Here is a 17,414-nt window from a genome sequence, read left to right as displayed (position 1 = left end):
CAGGTTCAATCCCTGGGTTGGGAAGATCACCTGGAGAAGGAAATGGCAATCCACTCCAGTATTCTTGCCTGGAGAATTCCATGGACAGAGGAGTATAGTGGGCTACAGTCCATGGGGTAGCAAAGAGTAGGACATGACTGAGCGGCTAACACTATAGGCAATAGAGTATTATAAGAACTCTTCTCTGCCATTTATGAATTCTTTCTGTCCTTAAAGCCCAATCCAGGTGTCTTTAGAAAGCTCACCTGCCACTGATGCCAGCTTTGCCATGCCTCAGCCTCCTCCAGGCTCAATCTTAATCTTTTTCTCTTTAGTCCCCAGCATTAAACATGACCCCTTAGGCTTAGGATCATGTATTTTCCACCATATTACCCAATACCCAGCACGGGCCTTGGCATGTAAGAGGTGCAGCTGAGGCTGCCAGCCCCTTCATAATTTGCTCAGCCTGGCACTCTGCTGTCAAGAAGCACAGTGAGAGACAAAAGAAGTGCCATGTGTACGTGTGTAGTGTTGATGAAGAGGGAGAGAAAGTAGAGGAGTCGGAAGGCATCTTCAAAGAGGCAGAGGTGGTGTCTGGCTGGGGAGAAGTATAGAGGTTCTTGTATGTGAGGTGGGTTCAGAGAGAGATTAAGAGTTCTCCAAGCAGAGAGTCAGGAAGGAGCCCATTCTAGACAGCAATTGCAGGATTACTAAGCCCCACAGTTGTGAAGAAGGGGCTTCACTGGTAGCTCAGCTGGTAAAGAATCCACCCGCAATGCGGGAGACCTGGGTTCGATCCCTGGGTTGGGAAGATCCCCTGGAGGAGGGCATGGCAACCCACTCTAGTATTCTTGCCTGGAGAACCCCCATGGACAGAGGAGCCTGGCATGCTACAGTCCATGGGTCATAAAGAGCTGGACATAACTGAACGACTAAGCGCACAGTTGTGAAAAATCTTGGTGTTCACAGGGAGAGGTGAGAGTCTGAAATGACTGGGGTTTATAGAGGGTTGGGGGTGGGGACACCAATAGCCACCATTAATGGAGTACCTGCCACATACCAGCATTTGATGCGAATGAATCTACTGAATTTTCAAAAAATCTTTTCAGCTGAAGGATCATTTTTTGAGAGGTAGGATGACATGGCTTTAAATCCTAGTTCACCCACCCACGATTTGGTACGACCTTGGGCTACTTGATAATCCTTTTTGTGCTTCAGTTTCCTCATCTGTACAAAAGAGATAATAATCTGTCTCACTATGGTTACAAATACATAAGTTAAGCTCTGGAAGACTTTTTTGTACCTAGGAGGAAATAGACTAGAGAAAGTAGGCCCTTTGCTAGAAGCTGCACAATTAGAATGTGGCAGATTTAGGATTAAGACCTAGATATCCTCTTGCTAGGGTGTAAACTGATAAAGAATTAGGGCTGACAGTCACAAATTAAGTGCTGCCATACTGCTGCTGCTGCTAAGTCACTTCAGTCGTGTCCAACTCTGTGCGACCCCATAGACGGCAGCCCACCAGGCTCCCCCGTCCCTGGGATTCTCCAGGCAAGAACACTGGAGTGGGTTGTCATTTCCTTCTCCAATGCATGAAAGTGAAAAGTGAAAGGGAAGTCACTCAGTCGTGTCCAACTCTTAGTGATCCCATGGACTGCAGCCCACCAGGCTCCTCCATCCATGGGATTTTCCAGGCAAGAGTACTGGAGTGGGGTGCCATCGCCTTACTAGTTGTTTAAATACAGAATGACTTCTAGACTGGTTGGTGTATCACCAGTATACCAAGTAATCCCTACCCTTGCTTCCCAATTTGGAGTCTTCTCCCAACTCCAGGTTTACCCAGAGCCCAGCAAGTAAGGATTAATGCCTAGCAAGAGGCCCACATTCCACTCTCAGTCCTGATTGGTGCTCATGTTAGTACTCCTTGTTAAATAATTTGGAATATTATCCTTTCACACCCCATTAAATGAGAACCAGATGGGGAAATTAAAGCCCACAAGAGGGACAGAGCCTGCAGTCACGGCCCTGTAGACAGCTAGGACAGAGCTGGGATCATCTGCCTTACCCACACTGAGCACACTGAGTCCTGGGGAGGCAGATGCTATGTAAAAATTTATTGTCGCCACAGGTCTTTCCTTCCCCTGTCCAGCATCCCTCACTACGAGCCGACATCCACATTAGAAGACCTGTGGCCAAGGTGTGGCTGTGGAAAGCTGGCCAGGGAGGGACACTGCCCAGCTTCTGCTCTGCTCCTGTCTCCTGTCCCCTCCCCCGGCCATGACAGAGACCCGTGAGCCAGCTGAGACGGGGGGCTACGCCAGCTTGGAAGAAGATGATGAGGACCTTTCTCCAGGTGAGACAGCCTTAGAGGCGGTAGTGTCGGCTTGTGTATCATCCTGATTTGGGACTGGGGCTCTGCTAAGAAATCTTGACTGCGAGTGGTTCCTTGTCTCGCTAGGTGTTCTCTTCCCATTAGGACTCTGTGCTCTGCTAGGGGATCCCTTCCTGCTGAGACTGCTGTGGGTTGTAGATTGGCTGGAATTGCTCTCCTTGTTGGGGTCACTTTCTTGGTTGGACATTCTGGTTCGGCTATGGTCTCTCTTCTTTACAGGAGTTCTAGATCGGCCGTGATCTCTCCCCTTGCTGGAGGTTCGAGATCGTCTGTGATCTCTCTCCTTGCTGGAGGGTCTAGGTTGGCTGTGATCTCTCCCCTTGCTGGGGGTTCTAGATTGGCTGTGATCTCTCCCCTTGCTGGAGGTTCGAGATCGTCTGTGATCTCTCTCCTTGCTGGAGGGTCTAGGTTGGCTGTGATCTCTCCCCTTGCTGGAGGTTCGAGATCGTCTGTGATCTCTCTCCTTGCTGGAGGGTCTAGGTTGGCTGTGATCTCTCCCCTTGCTGGGGGTTCTAGATTGGCTGTGATCTCTCCCCTTGCTGGAGGTTCGAGATCGTCTGTGATCTCTCTCTTTTCTGGAGGTTCTAGTTTGGCTGTGATCTCTCTCCTTGCTGGGGGTTCTAGGTTGGCTGTGATCTCTCCCCTTGCTGGAGGTTCGAGATCGTCTGTGATCTCTCTCTCTTCTGGGGGTTCTAGATCGGCTGTAATATCTTTCCTTGCTGAGGGTTCTAGTTTGGCTGTATTCTCTCTCCTTGCTGGGGGTTCTGGATCGACTGTGGTCTCTCTCTTCACTGGGGGTCCTAGATCGGCTGTGGTCTCTTTCTTTGCTGGGGGTTCTAGACCATATGCGACCTCTCTCCTTGCTGTGAGTTCTAGATCGCCTGTAACCGCTCTCCTTGCTGTGGCTTCTAGACTGGCTGTGACTTCTTTCCTTTCTGGGGGTTCTAGATTGGTTATAATTTGTCCCCTTGCTGCGGATTCTTGACTGACTTTGTCTTCCCATCTGACTGGGAGTTCCCTTCCGGGTACGACTTCTTGCCCTGCTGTGATTTCTCTTCCAACTGTGACTTCTCACCCTGCTGTAGGCCCTCTCCTGACTGTGACTTCTTGCCCTTCTGGGCGTTCTCGACCGGCTGTGACTTTGGGGCCGGCTGGGGCTGCTAGACCGGCTGTGACTTTGGGGCCGGCTGGGCATACTATCCTGGTTGTAACTCTCGACCTTGCTGAACGCTTCAGTCGGGCTGTAACTCCATTCCCTGCTGGGGGTAATCATCTGACTGTAACTCTTCACCCTCCGCGACGATGATGGAGACTGACTGTAACCTGTCTCCTCGAAGGGAGTTCGAGTAGGGCTGTAACTCTTTGCCCTGCTGGAGGTTGCTGCTGGGCTGGAACTCTTTCCCATATCAGAGGCTCCTGGGGAGCTGTAGCTCTTCTTTCGGCTCACACTTCTAGGCTGGCTCTCACTCCTTTCCTGGTTGCTGGTTCTAGGCCGGCTGTAACTCTTCCCCATACCCTGTTTTTGCTGGGAAGTAGGAGTTCTCACCTTGCTGGGCATGCCTGGTCTGGCACCTTGAGTTTTTATCCTGCTTGGCGTGCTGGCCCTGTTGGCTGACCGCTTGGAGCTGCGGCTTCCCTTTCTGCCAGGAGTTCTGCCCCGGCTGCGGGTGCCTCGGTGCTGGGGGCATCTTACCCCGCTGGCCTTGCTGGCCTTGCTGACCCTGGTGTCGGTGCTGGCCCGGGTGTCGGTGCTGGCTTTGCTGGGCGTGCGTGCCTGGCTGTGGACTCGCGACTTGTGGCTGGGCTGGTTAGAAGGGGCTGTCTTGGTCTTCGCCCATTTGGGAGATTTGGAACGGCTTGGGCTTGTAACTGAGGTGGGGGCTGTGGACGGTTTGGTGGATGCCGAGGGGCTGTTGGGCACTGCCGATTTGGGGGTCTTCAAGGAGGCGGGAGGCTTGGGAGATGCTGTGGGCATCGGGGGTCCAGTGGGTGCCGGAGATGTGCTGGGCTTTGGGGCTCTTGTAGGTGGAGAAGGCATGGTGGCTGTGAAAGGGCTCGTGGGCCTGGAAGTCACGGTGGACACAAAAGGCCTGGTAGCCACAGGTGACTACCTGATTGCCTTGCTCAAGCCAACTTCGTGAAGTCACAGTGGGCAGTGAAGACCCTGGAGGGGTTGTGTGAAGTCAGAGGTGGGAGGAGAAAGAGGGGTGGGGCCCCAGCTTTGGGCTGGGCTTTGGGATGGGCCCAAAGCTGGAGGTGTGCTTCACAGCCCTTCAGCATATGCCTCCTCAGGCTGCCTTATGCTCAGGATAAGGAGAGGATGCAGAGAGGGGTGAGACCCAGGTCCTGCCCTCCAGGAGTTTCCAGTACCCAGACATTCACTGCCCAGGCCAGGCGGTCAGGGTATGTTGGGGGTAGGGGGAACCCAGACAAGAGAGGCACTGACCACCTGGGCAGTCCGGGAGGACCTCACAGAGGAGGTGACGTGGAGCTGGGGCCTTAAAGAGGAGCAGGAGTTTGCTAGTCAAGAAGGAAAGGGTCGTCCCAGGCAGGAGGGGAGCAGAGGCAAAGGCCTGGAGGGGAGGGAGCAGGGCGGCCCTGCTCATCCCACCCACGAGGCCTGCTGAGGACCCCAGATGAGTCAGCCCTGCCCCGAGGGCTTCCTAGCCTGATGGGGGAGACATTCTGGGGCCCAGATGGCTTCAGCCCTTAGGACAGTGACGGGGAGGTGGAGCCAGGGTGGAGGGAAGAGGGCAGAGACCCCCGACCTGAAGTCATCGGGGTGGTAACTTCAAGGAGGACGGAGCCTGTGCTGGGTCCTGAAGGATGAGTAGGAGGTCGCCAGGCAGACAGAGTGGGGAACAGCGTTCCAGGCCCAGGGACCAGCCCACGCCAAGGCTCTTTACGTGACAGAAAGAGCAGGACAGAGGCAGGAACAAGTAAGAGACAGGGAGCCACAGAGAGGCACAGACATTTATAACCTGGGCTTCCAAGCTGGGTGATGCTGGGGACCCAGCAGTGAGTCAGCCCAGGCCTGTCCGCTGATCAGTGGGGAAGAACTTCAGATGGGCACCTCCCTGAAGGTTCAGGACTAGGACAGCCAGAGAGCAGAAGTGACTGGCTGCCTGGGGTCAGGAGATCTGGGGTGCCCTCAGCAAAGAGGAAGGTCCTAAAGGCTAACAGGAGACATTCCCAGCACATGGAAAGCCACAGAAAAGGCTGTCAAATTGAATGCCAGGCACAAGGGAAGTGTTCTAGATGCTCGGGGCACAGCCATGAATGAGACAAAGCCCCTGCTCTCAGGGACAGGCAGTAAACACGTAGCAGGAGTTGCATACAGTAAACTGAGGAGACGGATAAAGCTGAGTGAAGGGCGTAGGGAGTGCTCGGGAGGGACTGCCAGTCAGACTTACTGACCAGGTGTTCACCGAGATGACGCCTGAGCAGAGGTGTGATGGAAGGGAGGGATCAAGCCTAGGTCCATCTGCAGAAGGGGAGGCGAAGTCCCTGAGGTGGGGTCTGGCCTGGGTGTTGAGGGATGTGAGGAATGTGGCTGGCCCAGTTGTAACGGGGTCCCCATACGCTGCTGGGGGAGACTAAGGCGGAGGGCCATGGACAAAGGGCTGAGCTGTCGCAGTCTTAGGAGGTGTTCTTGGCAGGCTTAGGCCACCATTCCTAAAGCAGCCAGTATTTCCCACACTGCCATTGCTACCACAGTAGGGGCTCCCTCTGACTGGGGCTGGGGTCCACAGCCCCCGTAACAGCTGTTGGTGTCGCCCTTCCCTGTGTATCCACTTTACACTTTTTACTTTATTTAAACGTAAATTTGTCCTAGGTATGTCCTTCATACCCATGAAATCACAGTAATACACCTATTCTTACAAATATTTTAACTCACTTTACTAGATGTTTTTTGTATACATATATATATATATGTATGTGTATATAAAAGGCTTATATGTATATATTTATAAAGGGCTTCCCGGTGGCTCAGCGGTAAAGAGTCTGCCTGTAGTGCAGGAGACGTGGGTTCGATCCCTGGGTAGGGAAGATCCCCTGGAAAAGGGATAGGCTGCCTTCTCCAGTATTCTTGGGCTTCCCAGTGGCTCAGCGGTAAGGAATCTGCCTACAGTGCAGGAGATCTGATTCAATCCCTGGGTCAGGAAGATCCCCTGGAGAGGGCATGGCAACCTTCTCCAGTATTCTTGCCTAGAGAGCCCTATGGACAGAGGAGCCTGGCGGGCTACAGTCCACAGGGTTGCAAAGAGACAGACACAACTTAAGCGACTGAGCATGCACTCATGCATATATATTAGTATAAAACCATGTATTTCAAAGTATGTATATATATGTGTTTTAATTTGCTGAAATATCTGCTCAAGTGTTTGCCTCCCTAAATGAGCGGTGCTAGGCCATCACCCACATTTAGCTTTCCCTTTTAGCTGTGTGACTGGAGGCCAGTGAGTCACCGCATCTCCATGCCTCGGTTTCCCCATTTGTCACTTAGGAATAATAATAGTAACTCTCTCAGGGTGGTTGTAAAGATTAGTTGAGTTAGTATTTATAAAAAATAAGGTTCTTGGGAATACCCTGGTAGTACAGTGGTTAAGACTCAGTGCTTCCATCGCAGGGGGCATAGGTTCGATCCCTGGTTGAGGAAGTAAGGTCCGGCATGCTGCACGGCATGGCCAAAAACCCCAAAGTTCTTAAAATAGCAGTGGATGCTATCACTGTTGCTTTTATTATTCCTATTTCTCTACTTTGTTCTTTTTAACCCCCTAAGATGCAGTTCTTAAAAAATGTGCGTTTCCTTGATGCACAGATTCCTAGCACCTCATTCGTGCCGGGCTGTTCTGTGCGCCGGGGGTTCGTCAGTGCAGAGAGCAGGGTTGGGCCCAGTACTGCAGTGAGTCTGCATGGGTCTCCTGGAGGGGACAGCCAGGCACAGCCCTCTGTCCTGTGACGCACTGTCTCCTTACCCACCACCCCCTGCAGGCCCCGAGCATTCCTCTGACTCCGAGTACACTCTCTCAGAGCCAGACTCCGAAGAGGAAGACGAGGAAGAAGAGGAGGAGGAGGAGACCACTGACGATCCTGAATATGACCCCGGCTACAAGGTGAAGCAGCGCCTGGGTGGGGGCCGTGGCGGCCCATCCCGCCGGGCCCCCCGTGCGGCCCAGCCTCCCGGCCCCCCAGCCCAACCCTGCCAGCTCTGTGGCCGCTCACCCCTCGGGGAGGCCCCTCCAGGCACCCCACCTTGCCGGCTCTGCTGCCCTGCAGTAGCCCCCCAGGAAGCACCAGCCCCTGAAACGCGGGCCCTTGGGGAGGAAGAGGGGGGCGCGCCTCGGGCTGGGGAGGGCCGACCCACTGGGAGGGACGAGGAGGACGAGGAGGAGGAGGAGGAGGAGGGCACCTACCACTGCACTGAGTGCGAGGATTCCTTCGACAGCCTCGGCGAGCTGCACGGGCACTTCATGCTGCACGCCCGCGGGGAGGTGTAGGCAGAGCCCCAGCCAGGGCGCCTGGTAGAGGGGCGGGGGGGGGGGGGGGGGGGGGGGGGAGGGCGGGGCGGGAGGGGTGGGAGGAGGGGGCTGAGGACACTGGGGTGGTCAAGGGGATGGGGTCCCTCCAATCTGTGTCGTCTTAGCAGTAGACATGTGAAGGCCAGAATAAAAGCCAAATTCTGTGTGTCGGTCCAGTGTGCCTTTGGGGTGTGTGTGTGTGTGTGTGTGTGTGTAAGCTCAAGTGTGTAAGGCGTGAGCCTGGGCATTTACCTCACCATCCCCGGGCTCCTTCTTGGGGAAACCTTAGGATCTTGTTACCACGATAATTAATGTTTACTAAGTGCATAGTTCAATGTGGTTTCTGTGTATTTAATCATAGACCCTATGATGTGCAGGCTCAGACACAAGAGGGTTCTGTTTCTCACTCACATGGTAGTCCAAGGTTGGCGAGTAACCTGCATATGGTGATTTGGGGAGGCCCAGGCCATCCTTTTGTCATTCACATGGTCATGGCTGGATGTCCCTGGCTGGGGCTCTGTGGGTGGAAGAGGAGAGGCTCACATGCTTGCAGAGAAGCCCCAGTCTGGAAGGGGCACGTACCGCTGCCACTTAGCGTTCTATGGCTGAGAGATGAATCACGTGACCGCAGCTCGCTGCAAGGGAGTGTGGGAAAGGCGGTCTCGCCAAGTGCCCAGAAAGCAGAAAACGTTTGTGGAAGACGGCGAGCACGCTCTGCCACTTCATCCAAGAACCTTCACAAAGAGGACTTTAATTATAATCATAGCTCTGCTTCCTGAGCGCTTCCTGAGTGCCAAACGCCAGTCCAAGAGCTTTATGTATTCAGTGTATTGACTCAGAAAAGTTGTGCATCTAGGAACACACAAAAATAGAACCTTAATTATAATTACAGCTGCCGTTTCCCCATCACTTAACAGAGTGCTGCATTTTATTTGCATGAGATCATCAGGCCCTTAGAATAACTCTGCAAGGTAGGGACTGTGAGCCATTAATTCACTTAACAAATATCTTTTCAATTCTTGGCTGTGTGCTAAGCATTGAGAACACACCAGTGAATAAGATAAAATCCTTGTGTTCATGGAGCTTACCTGGAAGTGAGAAGGGGCCCCTGGTGGGGACAGATAGTAAACAAGAAACAGACGAGAAAGGCGTAACATGCTTGATGGTGCTGAGCGCTGGGGAGGAGACTAGAGCAGAGAAGAGCACCGTCTGAAAGACGGTGCAGTTTTAAATAGTGACGTCACTGAGGTGAAGAGAGACCGGAGAAGGGGAGGGAGGGAGCCTGGCGCTGGGGTGGGAGGAGCCTTCTAGGTGAGGGCGTGGGGCATCAAGGAGGCCAGAGTGGCTGGAGGGATGAGGTCAGAGTTGGGAGTAGAGGGCCAGCTCGTGACAGCCATGTGCAAACACCAGCTCTCGCTCTGAGATGGGAAATACTAATTCCCAGAAGCTTGGCATCAAAGCTTCTTTGAAAATAGAAGCTTAATTATAATAATAGCTACCATTTACTGTGTGCCAAGCTCTGTTCTAAGGCGCTTTACATGTGTTAACTCACAGAAGCTTGGCAACTAAGAACCCTCAAGAATAGAATCTGAATTACCATAATGGCTCACGGCTGACCAGACCCTGAGCTAAGCACTCTATAGGGATGATCACATCGGATCCTTTATGAGGTAGGGACCGTTATTTATGCCCATTCATTCAATACTGATGTATTGAGCACGCAGGTGATACAGGTACTATTTGGGGAGCGGGGAACAGAGTGGTAAACACAATGAATAAAAATTTCTGCCTTTGTGGTGGTTATAACAGTGAAAACAGATACTTGAATATTTAAGCAAAATGTATAGAATAGGCATTTCCTTGATGGTCGAGTGGCTAAGACTGCACTCCCAACGCAGGGGGCCCAGTTTGAATCCCTGGTCAGGGGACTAGATCCTACATGCTGCAACGGAAAGAACCCGAAAGCCACAACTAAGACTGAGTATGGCCAAAACAAACAACAACAAAAAAAGGTATAGAATGTTAGCAGGTTATAAGTGCTGTGGAGGAAAAAAGAGAAGAGGAATGGGAGGCTTTTGTGTGTGTGAAGCAGTTTCAAATGAGGTAGTCAGGGAAGGCTTCACTAAGAAGGTGACATCAGAGGAGACCTAGATGGGGAGGAGCAGGCCCTGTGGCTGTGGGGACAGCAGGTGCAAAGGCCCTGCTTGGGATGCTCATGGCAGGGCACCTGGGGCGAGAGGCTGTTGCTGAGGAAGGCAGTGGGGAGACTGGTGGGAGCATAGGGGCGGAGGGCCACGTCACATAGGGCGTAATACCGGCTTTGACTTTCTCTCCATGTCTGTCTTCGTAATCCTTAGAACTACAGGGGCCATGATCATGACATTTTGCAGCTGGAGCACAGAGAGGTTGAGTAATCTGCTAGAGGTCACATAGCTAGAAAGAAGCAGAAGCTAGGTTTGAATTCAGACAACTGGCTGCAGGGCACACATTCTTAGCCACTAAGCCACACACCAGAAATGGCTGTCCATAGCCATCATCTGACTTGCAGGAGTGCGTTTGGTCTCCAGAGTTACTGAGGTTTTTAAAATCATGTTGGTCAACAACATTGAAAAACTGGGCAGATCTGGAACAGAAATGGAAGTTTCCAGCATCCCTGTGAGATTGATGGCTGCACTCACAATCCCACGGGGTGACAGTTTGCTAGAGCTGAGTGGGGGTCACCTCCTATTAATGGGGCATTCCTTCCTGCATGCCCAGACCTCACTGTCTGGCATCTGGACCCCTCATACCCTGCTTGTGTCACCAATTTGTGGTACCTGCTTGGTCCCAAAAGATAATTTATGTTTTGATGTCTGTTACAGGATTATGACCAAAGCGTCTTTCAAAACCCCATGCTGTTATCCTGGAAGCTCCGCATCTGACATTTATCCACTCTGAGACTTTCATAACCACTCTAGCTTAACATCAATGAGTCTCAGAATCATCAAAGCATTGGGTTGGCCAAAGAGTTCATTCACGTTTTTCCATAAGATGTTACGAGGGCTTCCCTGGTGGCTCAGTGTTAAAGAATCTGCTTGCTGTGCAGGAGACAAGAGTTCGATCCCTGGATCAGGAAGATCCTCTGGAGAAGGAAATGGCAACCCAGTCCAGTATTCTTGCCTGGAAAATCTCATGGACAGAGGAGCCTGTGGGGTCCCCAAAGAGTCGGACACAACTTAGCAACTAAACCACCACCACACAACCACTTCAGAATCTCAGTAGCTGAGCCAAGATGTTATGGAAAAATCCTAATGACCTTTTTGGCCAACTCAGTAGAAACTCGCAGCTCATTAAAACAACAGATGGATTTTATTTCCTGGGGCAGTATGCCTCAGCCCTATTCTGCCTTAAGACGGGGCTTTCTAAACACAGAAGTAGAGAATTACCCCTTCGTCAGCAAAAGTTCCTAAGGATCGTGAGAGACTGGGAATCAGGAGAACTGGTCTGCTGCCAGTGGAGTCCTTCAGTTCTTCAGAGCCTAGAGGAGATAGAGGCCAAGTGAGGAATTCCAGAGGATTCTGTACTGGGAGATGGTCACACAGGTACTAGAAAGCTAAGAGCACAAACTTAGGTTCAAAGTATGGTAACTGAGAAATTAGTGTCTGCAGGAAGCTCCCACATCTAGGACTGCGACGCAGAAAGAGAAGTACAATGGCCAGTGGGAGCCACATGTGTGGCTGGTATAGGGATCAGTGACCCCATAGCTCCTGCTTAAACCCTAAGTGGGGCACAGTGCTCTGGCTGAGTGAGGAGATACTGGAGCTTGAACTGCTGCTGGAGGGGCTCCAGCAGGACCCCTTCTTCCCTCTTTGACCTTCTTTCTGCCCTTAGGTCTTATGGGATGAAGTTAAGGAAGCCAGCTCTCCCGGGAGTCTGGGAAGTACAGCTGCCAAAAGCCCAGGCTGACAGAACAGCGTGGAAGGGTGGGCTGAGGCTGAGAGCAAAGTAAGCCAGTAGGCAGTCAAGGAGTTCTTTATGGAGCTGCCATGGTAAGCGCTATCCTAGGTGCTGAGGATGAAGCCATGAGGAAGATGCAACACTCACCCTCAGGAGCTCGGATTCCAGAGGAAGGACACAGGTGATGATATAAACACAGGAGTTACAGTTCCAAGTGGTGAAGTGTGCTGGGAAGAAACTGAATCAGGGCAAGGGTTGGAGGTGCTGTTGTAGCCAAGGAGGACCTCTCTGAGGTGGCAGGCATTGAGACCTGAGTAACAAGGAGGCAGCCTGGCAAAGTTCTGGGTAAGACGAAGCAGAGAGTGCAGAGGCTCCGAGGCAGGTGTCAGCCTGGCCAGTGTGGCTGGAGTGTAGGGAAGACGACAGCTCCATCCCTGGAGCTAAGACTGCTTTGGGGGCTGGGGCCTTGGCACTGTTGGGTGTTGTGGTCCTGGTTAAGGTCTTTCAGTGTTACTTACAGGATGCCATTGGAGGGTGAGTCTTTTTTTTTCCCCTCCCAAACTACTACTCTTAGACCTGAGCATGCAGGCACTTTACCCCAGGTCTGCACCTCAGAAAGTCTTTTTCTTTTTTTTTTTAATATTTATTTATTTGGCTGTGCTGGGTCTTAGCTGCAGCATGTGGGATCTAGTTCCACATTCAGGGATCAAACCCAGGCTCCCTGCATTGGGAGCATAGTCTTAGCCACTGGACCACCAGGGAAGTGCCCCGTTGGAGGGTTTTTAATGAGTGATGTAAGCTGATTTCCATATACACAAGGGGTGGTTTGTAGTAAACAGACTGGGAGGCGAGGGTGGGGGGAGCAGGAATAACAGGAGAACCTGCCTCCTGGCTTCTTGCTCTGCCAGCATGGGGTCCCCTCTCCTGGTCCAAGATGGCTGGAGACCATGTCCACATTCCAGGTGGGAAGGTGAAGGGAAAGTAGGTTCCTTTCTGAAGCTTGAAGACTCTACCCAAGAATTTAGTCAGAACTGTATCATATGGCCACATCTAGCTGCAAGGAAATGTGGGAGATGCTGTCTTTGTAGCCAGCATATGCCTAGCTAAAAACTGGGAGATGGCTCAGTCTCTGTGGGCTTTCAAAATATCCCTCAGTTCAAACAGAGTCTGTGATTATTTTGTGCAAAGCACTGACCATTGTTTCTGGGGCAGAGCAGGTAATGTGAGGGAGTAACACTGGCCCAGTGGAACTCAGCCCAGAATGGGACCTTTTCAGAGCTGAAAATAGGATCTTAATGGAATATCTCCCAGTGCTGGCCAAATACAACAGGAAACAGAAGGAATCTCTGTTTGACTCCAAACCAGTTCCCCTACAGGGCCAGCTGTAGCACCCCACCCCCCTGTGCCCTTCTGTTCTCTGGGAATTCCTGCTTGAAAGCCAGAGTTCTGTGCTTAGACAGTTTAATGTGGACCTTTTGTTTTTTAATCTTTTGACTACATTGTGAGGCATGTGGGATCTTGATTCCCCAACCAGGGATTGAAAACCCATGTCCCCTGCATTGAAAGTGCAGAGTCTTAACCACTGGGCCGCCAGGGAAGTCCCACGGATCTTTTGTTTTTAGATACTATTTCTGTTAGTTTATTCATGCCATGTCACCTACACATATAGAAAATAATCCATGACCAGAATGGTACATAAAATTATTTAAATAGTTAAGTCATCCGGAGAAGGCAATGGCACCCCACTCCAGTACTCTTGCCTGGAAAATCCCATGGACAGAGGAGCCTGGTAGGCTGCAGTCCATGGGGTCGCTAAGAGTTGGACATGACTGAGCGACTTCATTTTCACTTTTCACTTTCATGCACTGGAGAAGGAAATGGCAACCCACTCCAGTGTTCTTGCCTGGAGAATCCCAGGGACGGGGGCGCCTGGTGGGCTGCCATCTATGGGGTCACACAGAGTTGGACACGACTGAAGTGACTTAGCAGCAGCAGCAGCATCTGGAGAGAAGGGGGTCAGAGCTGTCCAATGCCGTGGCCCCTCCTTGAGTGGGAAAAGACTGGCAGGGGGGTGGGAAGAGACACTAGCTCAGATTGCAACCCCCACATGACTCAGTACAGACTGACTTTGCTGTCCCATCCCCAAAGGCCCAAGTCGCTCCATGTGTGGGACCTGTGCTGTGGTGGCCTTACAGGTGGGCAATGCCTTACCTTCCCTGCCCTCAGTCAGGCCCAAATCCAGTCACTCGGCTCCTACAGCCCCACAGCATCCATCTGAGATGAATTAAAGGTGGTTACACAATCTGCAGCTAGTTGCAATTTCAAACTATTTAATTGGGGATGAGGGAGATACAAATAACAGTTTTCCCTCTTTCCTGTTAATTTCTTTTTAAAACAATAGATCTCATTATTGTCTGATTTGACTGGTTTCCCTGAAGGCTTTTGTGTCCTCCAGAGACTGAAGCTCCAAATGAGCATCTTCTGGGTCCTGTTTATCAGGAGTCCTGTGCCTTTCCAGGGAGGAAAGTCCAAGGCTCCCATCCCATATCAGACATGCATCCCACCAGCCAGAGCTCCCATGGCCCTGGGGCGGGTGTAAGCTACTCTCAGAGCTCCCCACGCGCATGCCGGATGTAGTGTTGATGCAGCCCTGCTTCCTGGGCAAAGTCCTGACCACACTCGGTGCAGGCAAAGGGGCCAGGAAGGGTGCGGGCCTCGTGTGCCTGGCGATGCCGCCTCAGAGAAGCAGCCTGCCCGAAGGTCTTGCCACAGTCGGGACAGGGGAAGGTGGGCGGTGTGGTGATGGGTGCAGCCGGCTGGGAGGGCCTGGCCACTGGACCGTGGCCGCGCTGGTGGGTGATCAGGGCCTTGGAGGATGGGAAGGATCGGGCGCAGGTGAAGCAGATGAAGAGGACCCCCTGCAGCTTCTGGGCCACGAAGTCCGCTGGGTGCTCCCGCTTCATGTGGCGCTCCTGGAACTTGGAATCGGCGAAGGTGATGAGGCAGCGGGTGCACTGCAGAGCCCCCAGGTGGCCTGAGGATGTGGGGGAGAGGTTGGTAGAGGCCAGCAGGTGTGGCGAGGGCCTCTCCCAGCCCCGGAATCATGCCGACAACCAGCATGCAGGACTCGCTCTGTGCCAGGTGCTATGCCAGGCCTGGACGGCAGCCTTACTGGACCTGTTTTGTGAATGAGCAGACCGGGGCTGCAAAAGGTTGGGCAACTTGCTGACTGTCATGAGGCTGGGAAGTGAAATGGTGGAGTCAGGGCTGGAACCCAGGCAGTCTGCCCTTCTGACAGCTGTATGATTAGGGCACAGCCTCTGGAGCCAGACTGCCTGGAACTGACTCCCCTGGCAAGTAAAAACTGTTTTCATCTGGAAAATGGGGTAATCACTATATTAGTATCCACCTCATAGGGTTGTTGGAAGGAATAAATGAATGAACTTACAAATAGTGTTTAGAATGGTGCTACACAATGGTTTGCAATCATTATTGTTGAGAAAGAAGAAACCCCACAGCCAGGGGCTGGCCTGGCACAGCTAGGCCTTGGCATTCTCCTGGTGAGCATAAACAATTCCACAGAGCACTGTCAAACAAGGCCGTGCTGTGACTGGGGCGAATCAAGACCACGCCATGGTGCCGTTCTGAACACAGACAAAACGTGAACATTGTCTGGGCCACGAGAAATGGCCAGACAGCCCCTTGTCCTGGCTTACGTGAGTGCCTGCTGCTGCTTGGCCAGTCAGAGCTGGAGCGTTCCCTTGTTCCTCCCTCCTCCTAGGTCAGATTTATTAAGTGAGCCAGCCATCTAAGAACCCCTGCTTCCTGGCAGCCTCTATCGAGAGCAAAACCCCTTTCTTGAACCCTTCCCCAATGCACCTACCACAAGCCCAGATCCTATAATAAGTCCTTTCTTAGGAGATGCCCCACAGTGTATGTGCTTCCTCAGCACAATGAGCAATAAGCCCGATTTGCTCAACTCCACGTGTGTTCCTGGTGGTCTCCAGGAACTGGAGTGCTGACGCTGGCTTTCACTGTTATAAATACTTAACCTCTCTTTGCCTCAGTTCCCTCACTTCATATGAAAGTGATAATTATCAATTTCATAGAGTCTGTTAGGAGGACGGACTGAGACGTGTTAAAATCTTAGAATGCACCTAACACATAATAAACATTCAGTAGAAGCTGTTGCTGTTCTCTGTCAAATTGGCTATCTTCATTAATATTAAGCTTTCCCCTTTTCTGCCATTAATCCTCATACCAGCCAGCCCTGTGAGGTGAGGAGTGGCTAGCCCTTTGGACAGACAGGGAAACTGAGGTCCAAGGCACACTGAAAGTCTGGGGCAGGGTTGGGACTGGGGCTCACTGCTCTTCCAGTCATTTCTCCCACTCCAAGCCTCTCTGGATGCCACTCTGCCTCTGAAGTGCATCCCTTTCATATTTTTGTGGACAGAGCAGGGAGCTCTGCTCCTTGTTACCTCTGAGGGTAACAAGGGTCGGGGTCCTGAGAGGCCAGATCAGGGACCATTAACAGTTCCTTCCTAACGAGTCAGTCCCCACAATGCTTTGAACACTGAGATGCTATAGAAATTCTTTTAGCATCACAGCTCCTGCAACCCACCCTCCTCTGGTCAGCGGTACTCACAGATGTCACCCCCCGGACTTCGGGAACTTCTCTCCTTGGACGAATCCTGCTGCTCCATGGTCTGTTTGGAGTGCCGGTCCTCCATGGTGACTGGGACCCCTCTGGTCAAGAGAGGAGCACGCATGGCAGAATAGTAAATCAAGTGAAGTCGCTAATCTATAGCCAAATTTAGAGGGCCCGCTAATCCTGTGATCTTTGACAGGCTTACTTTGCCAGTCTTTGACTTCCGTGACATAACATCTCTTTGAATTCTAACCTGATAGCTCTCACTAGAGAATTCAACCTTCCAGAAGACTCAACTCCTCAGCTGTGTGACTTCTCTTAGCGCCTTCTCACTTGCGTGAGACCTCTGACCTATGCCTGCTACATCAAACTAACTCCTGGAACACAGAGCCAGGGACCCCTGATCTTTGGACACCAGCCTCATCCCTTTCTCTCTCACCTGTCTTGAGGCAGGTAGTGGTACCCACTCTTTAGCCCGCCTCCTCCCGGGAGACATCTTTCTCTGACATCCCGAAACTCATTCCATCCTGAGACCCCGCTTCCCACGCGCGCTTTCAGCCGTTGTGACCCGCCGCCCCCAAGCACTGCCCTCGGCTCCCTCCCGAGGCCAGTAGCCCAGGTCTCGGCTTTTCTCCAAGACAGCAGAGGGGCTGCCTTTCGTTGCGCCTGTCAGTTGCTCGTCACAGCGCCGTCACCCGAAGGGAAACGGGGCAGGGCCCACCGAGTCTCAAAGTCCCGAGGCTTTCCACGGCCTTTCGCCTGATGAGCCTTTCGAAGCCCGGATCTTGGACTGCCATCCGACTGCAATGATGCAGTCCCACCAATTCGGTCCTCAAAATAACACGAGGGGTCCTTCCCTGCACTGGGGTGCGTAATGATGACGTTGCAAGCAACGCTCGCCTGACAGACCGGTGCTTACTGCGCAAGCGTGTTAGGC

At 52.3% G+C, this 17,414-nt stretch overlaps 3 protein-coding genes across 6 annotated transcripts; 1 reads left to right on the top strand and 2 right to left on the bottom strand.

Moving 5' to 3' along the window:
• Positions 1–2,073: 2,073 nt before the first annotated feature.
• On the bottom strand, positions 2,074–6,282 carry SRRM5 (serine/arginine repetitive matrix 5). The gene has a single exon (XM_070771177.1). It carries the CDS (start codon positions 4,407–4,409, stop codon positions 2,292–2,294), a length of 2,118 nt encoding a protein of 705 aa, XP_070627278.1. The 5' UTR covers positions 4,410–6,282; the 3' UTR covers positions 2,074–2,291.
• Positions 2,136–7,908, top strand: ZNF428 (zinc finger protein 428). Its single transcript, XM_019980151.2, has 2 exons — positions 2,136–2,332; positions 7,367–7,908. The coding sequence occupies exons 1-2, from the start codon at positions 2,257–2,259 to the stop codon at positions 7,870–7,872; spliced, it is 582 nt and encodes a 193-aa protein (XP_019835710.2). The 5' UTR covers positions 2,136–2,256; the 3' UTR covers positions 7,873–7,908.
• Positions 7,909–14,139: 6,231 nt separating this feature from the next.
• On the bottom strand, positions 14,140–17,380 carry ZNF576 (zinc finger protein 576). Of its 4 annotated transcripts, none has more exons than XM_070771176.1 (3): positions 17,199–17,380; positions 16,475–16,575; positions 14,140–14,863 (listed from the first exon to the last, which is right to left on the bottom strand). In XM_070771176.1, exons 2-3 carry the CDS (start codon positions 16,557–16,559, stop codon positions 14,436–14,438), a joined length of 513 nt encoding a protein of 170 aa, XP_070627277.1. In that variant the 5' UTR covers positions 16,560–16,575; positions 17,199–17,380; the 3' UTR covers positions 14,140–14,435. The 4 variants fall into 4 exon arrangements, with proteins under 4 accessions (XP_070627277.1, XP_019834917.1, XP_019834919.1 ...); XM_019979358.2 differs by having other exon boundaries at positions 16,683–17,339; XM_019979360.2 differs by having other exon boundaries at positions 16,917–17,339.
• Between the last annotated feature and the right edge of the window lie 34 nt (positions 17,381–17,414).

This window comes from Bos indicus, chromosome 18 (assembly GCF_029378745.1).
Source record: "Bos indicus isolate NIAB-ARS_2022 breed Sahiwal x Tharparkar chromosome 18, NIAB-ARS_B.indTharparkar_mat_pri_1.0, whole genome shotgun sequence".
In the NCBI taxonomy this organism is placed as follows: domain Eukaryota; kingdom Metazoa; phylum Chordata; class Mammalia; order Artiodactyla; family Bovidae; genus Bos; species Bos indicus.
This window is presented reverse-complemented; position numbering and strand designations above follow the sequence as displayed.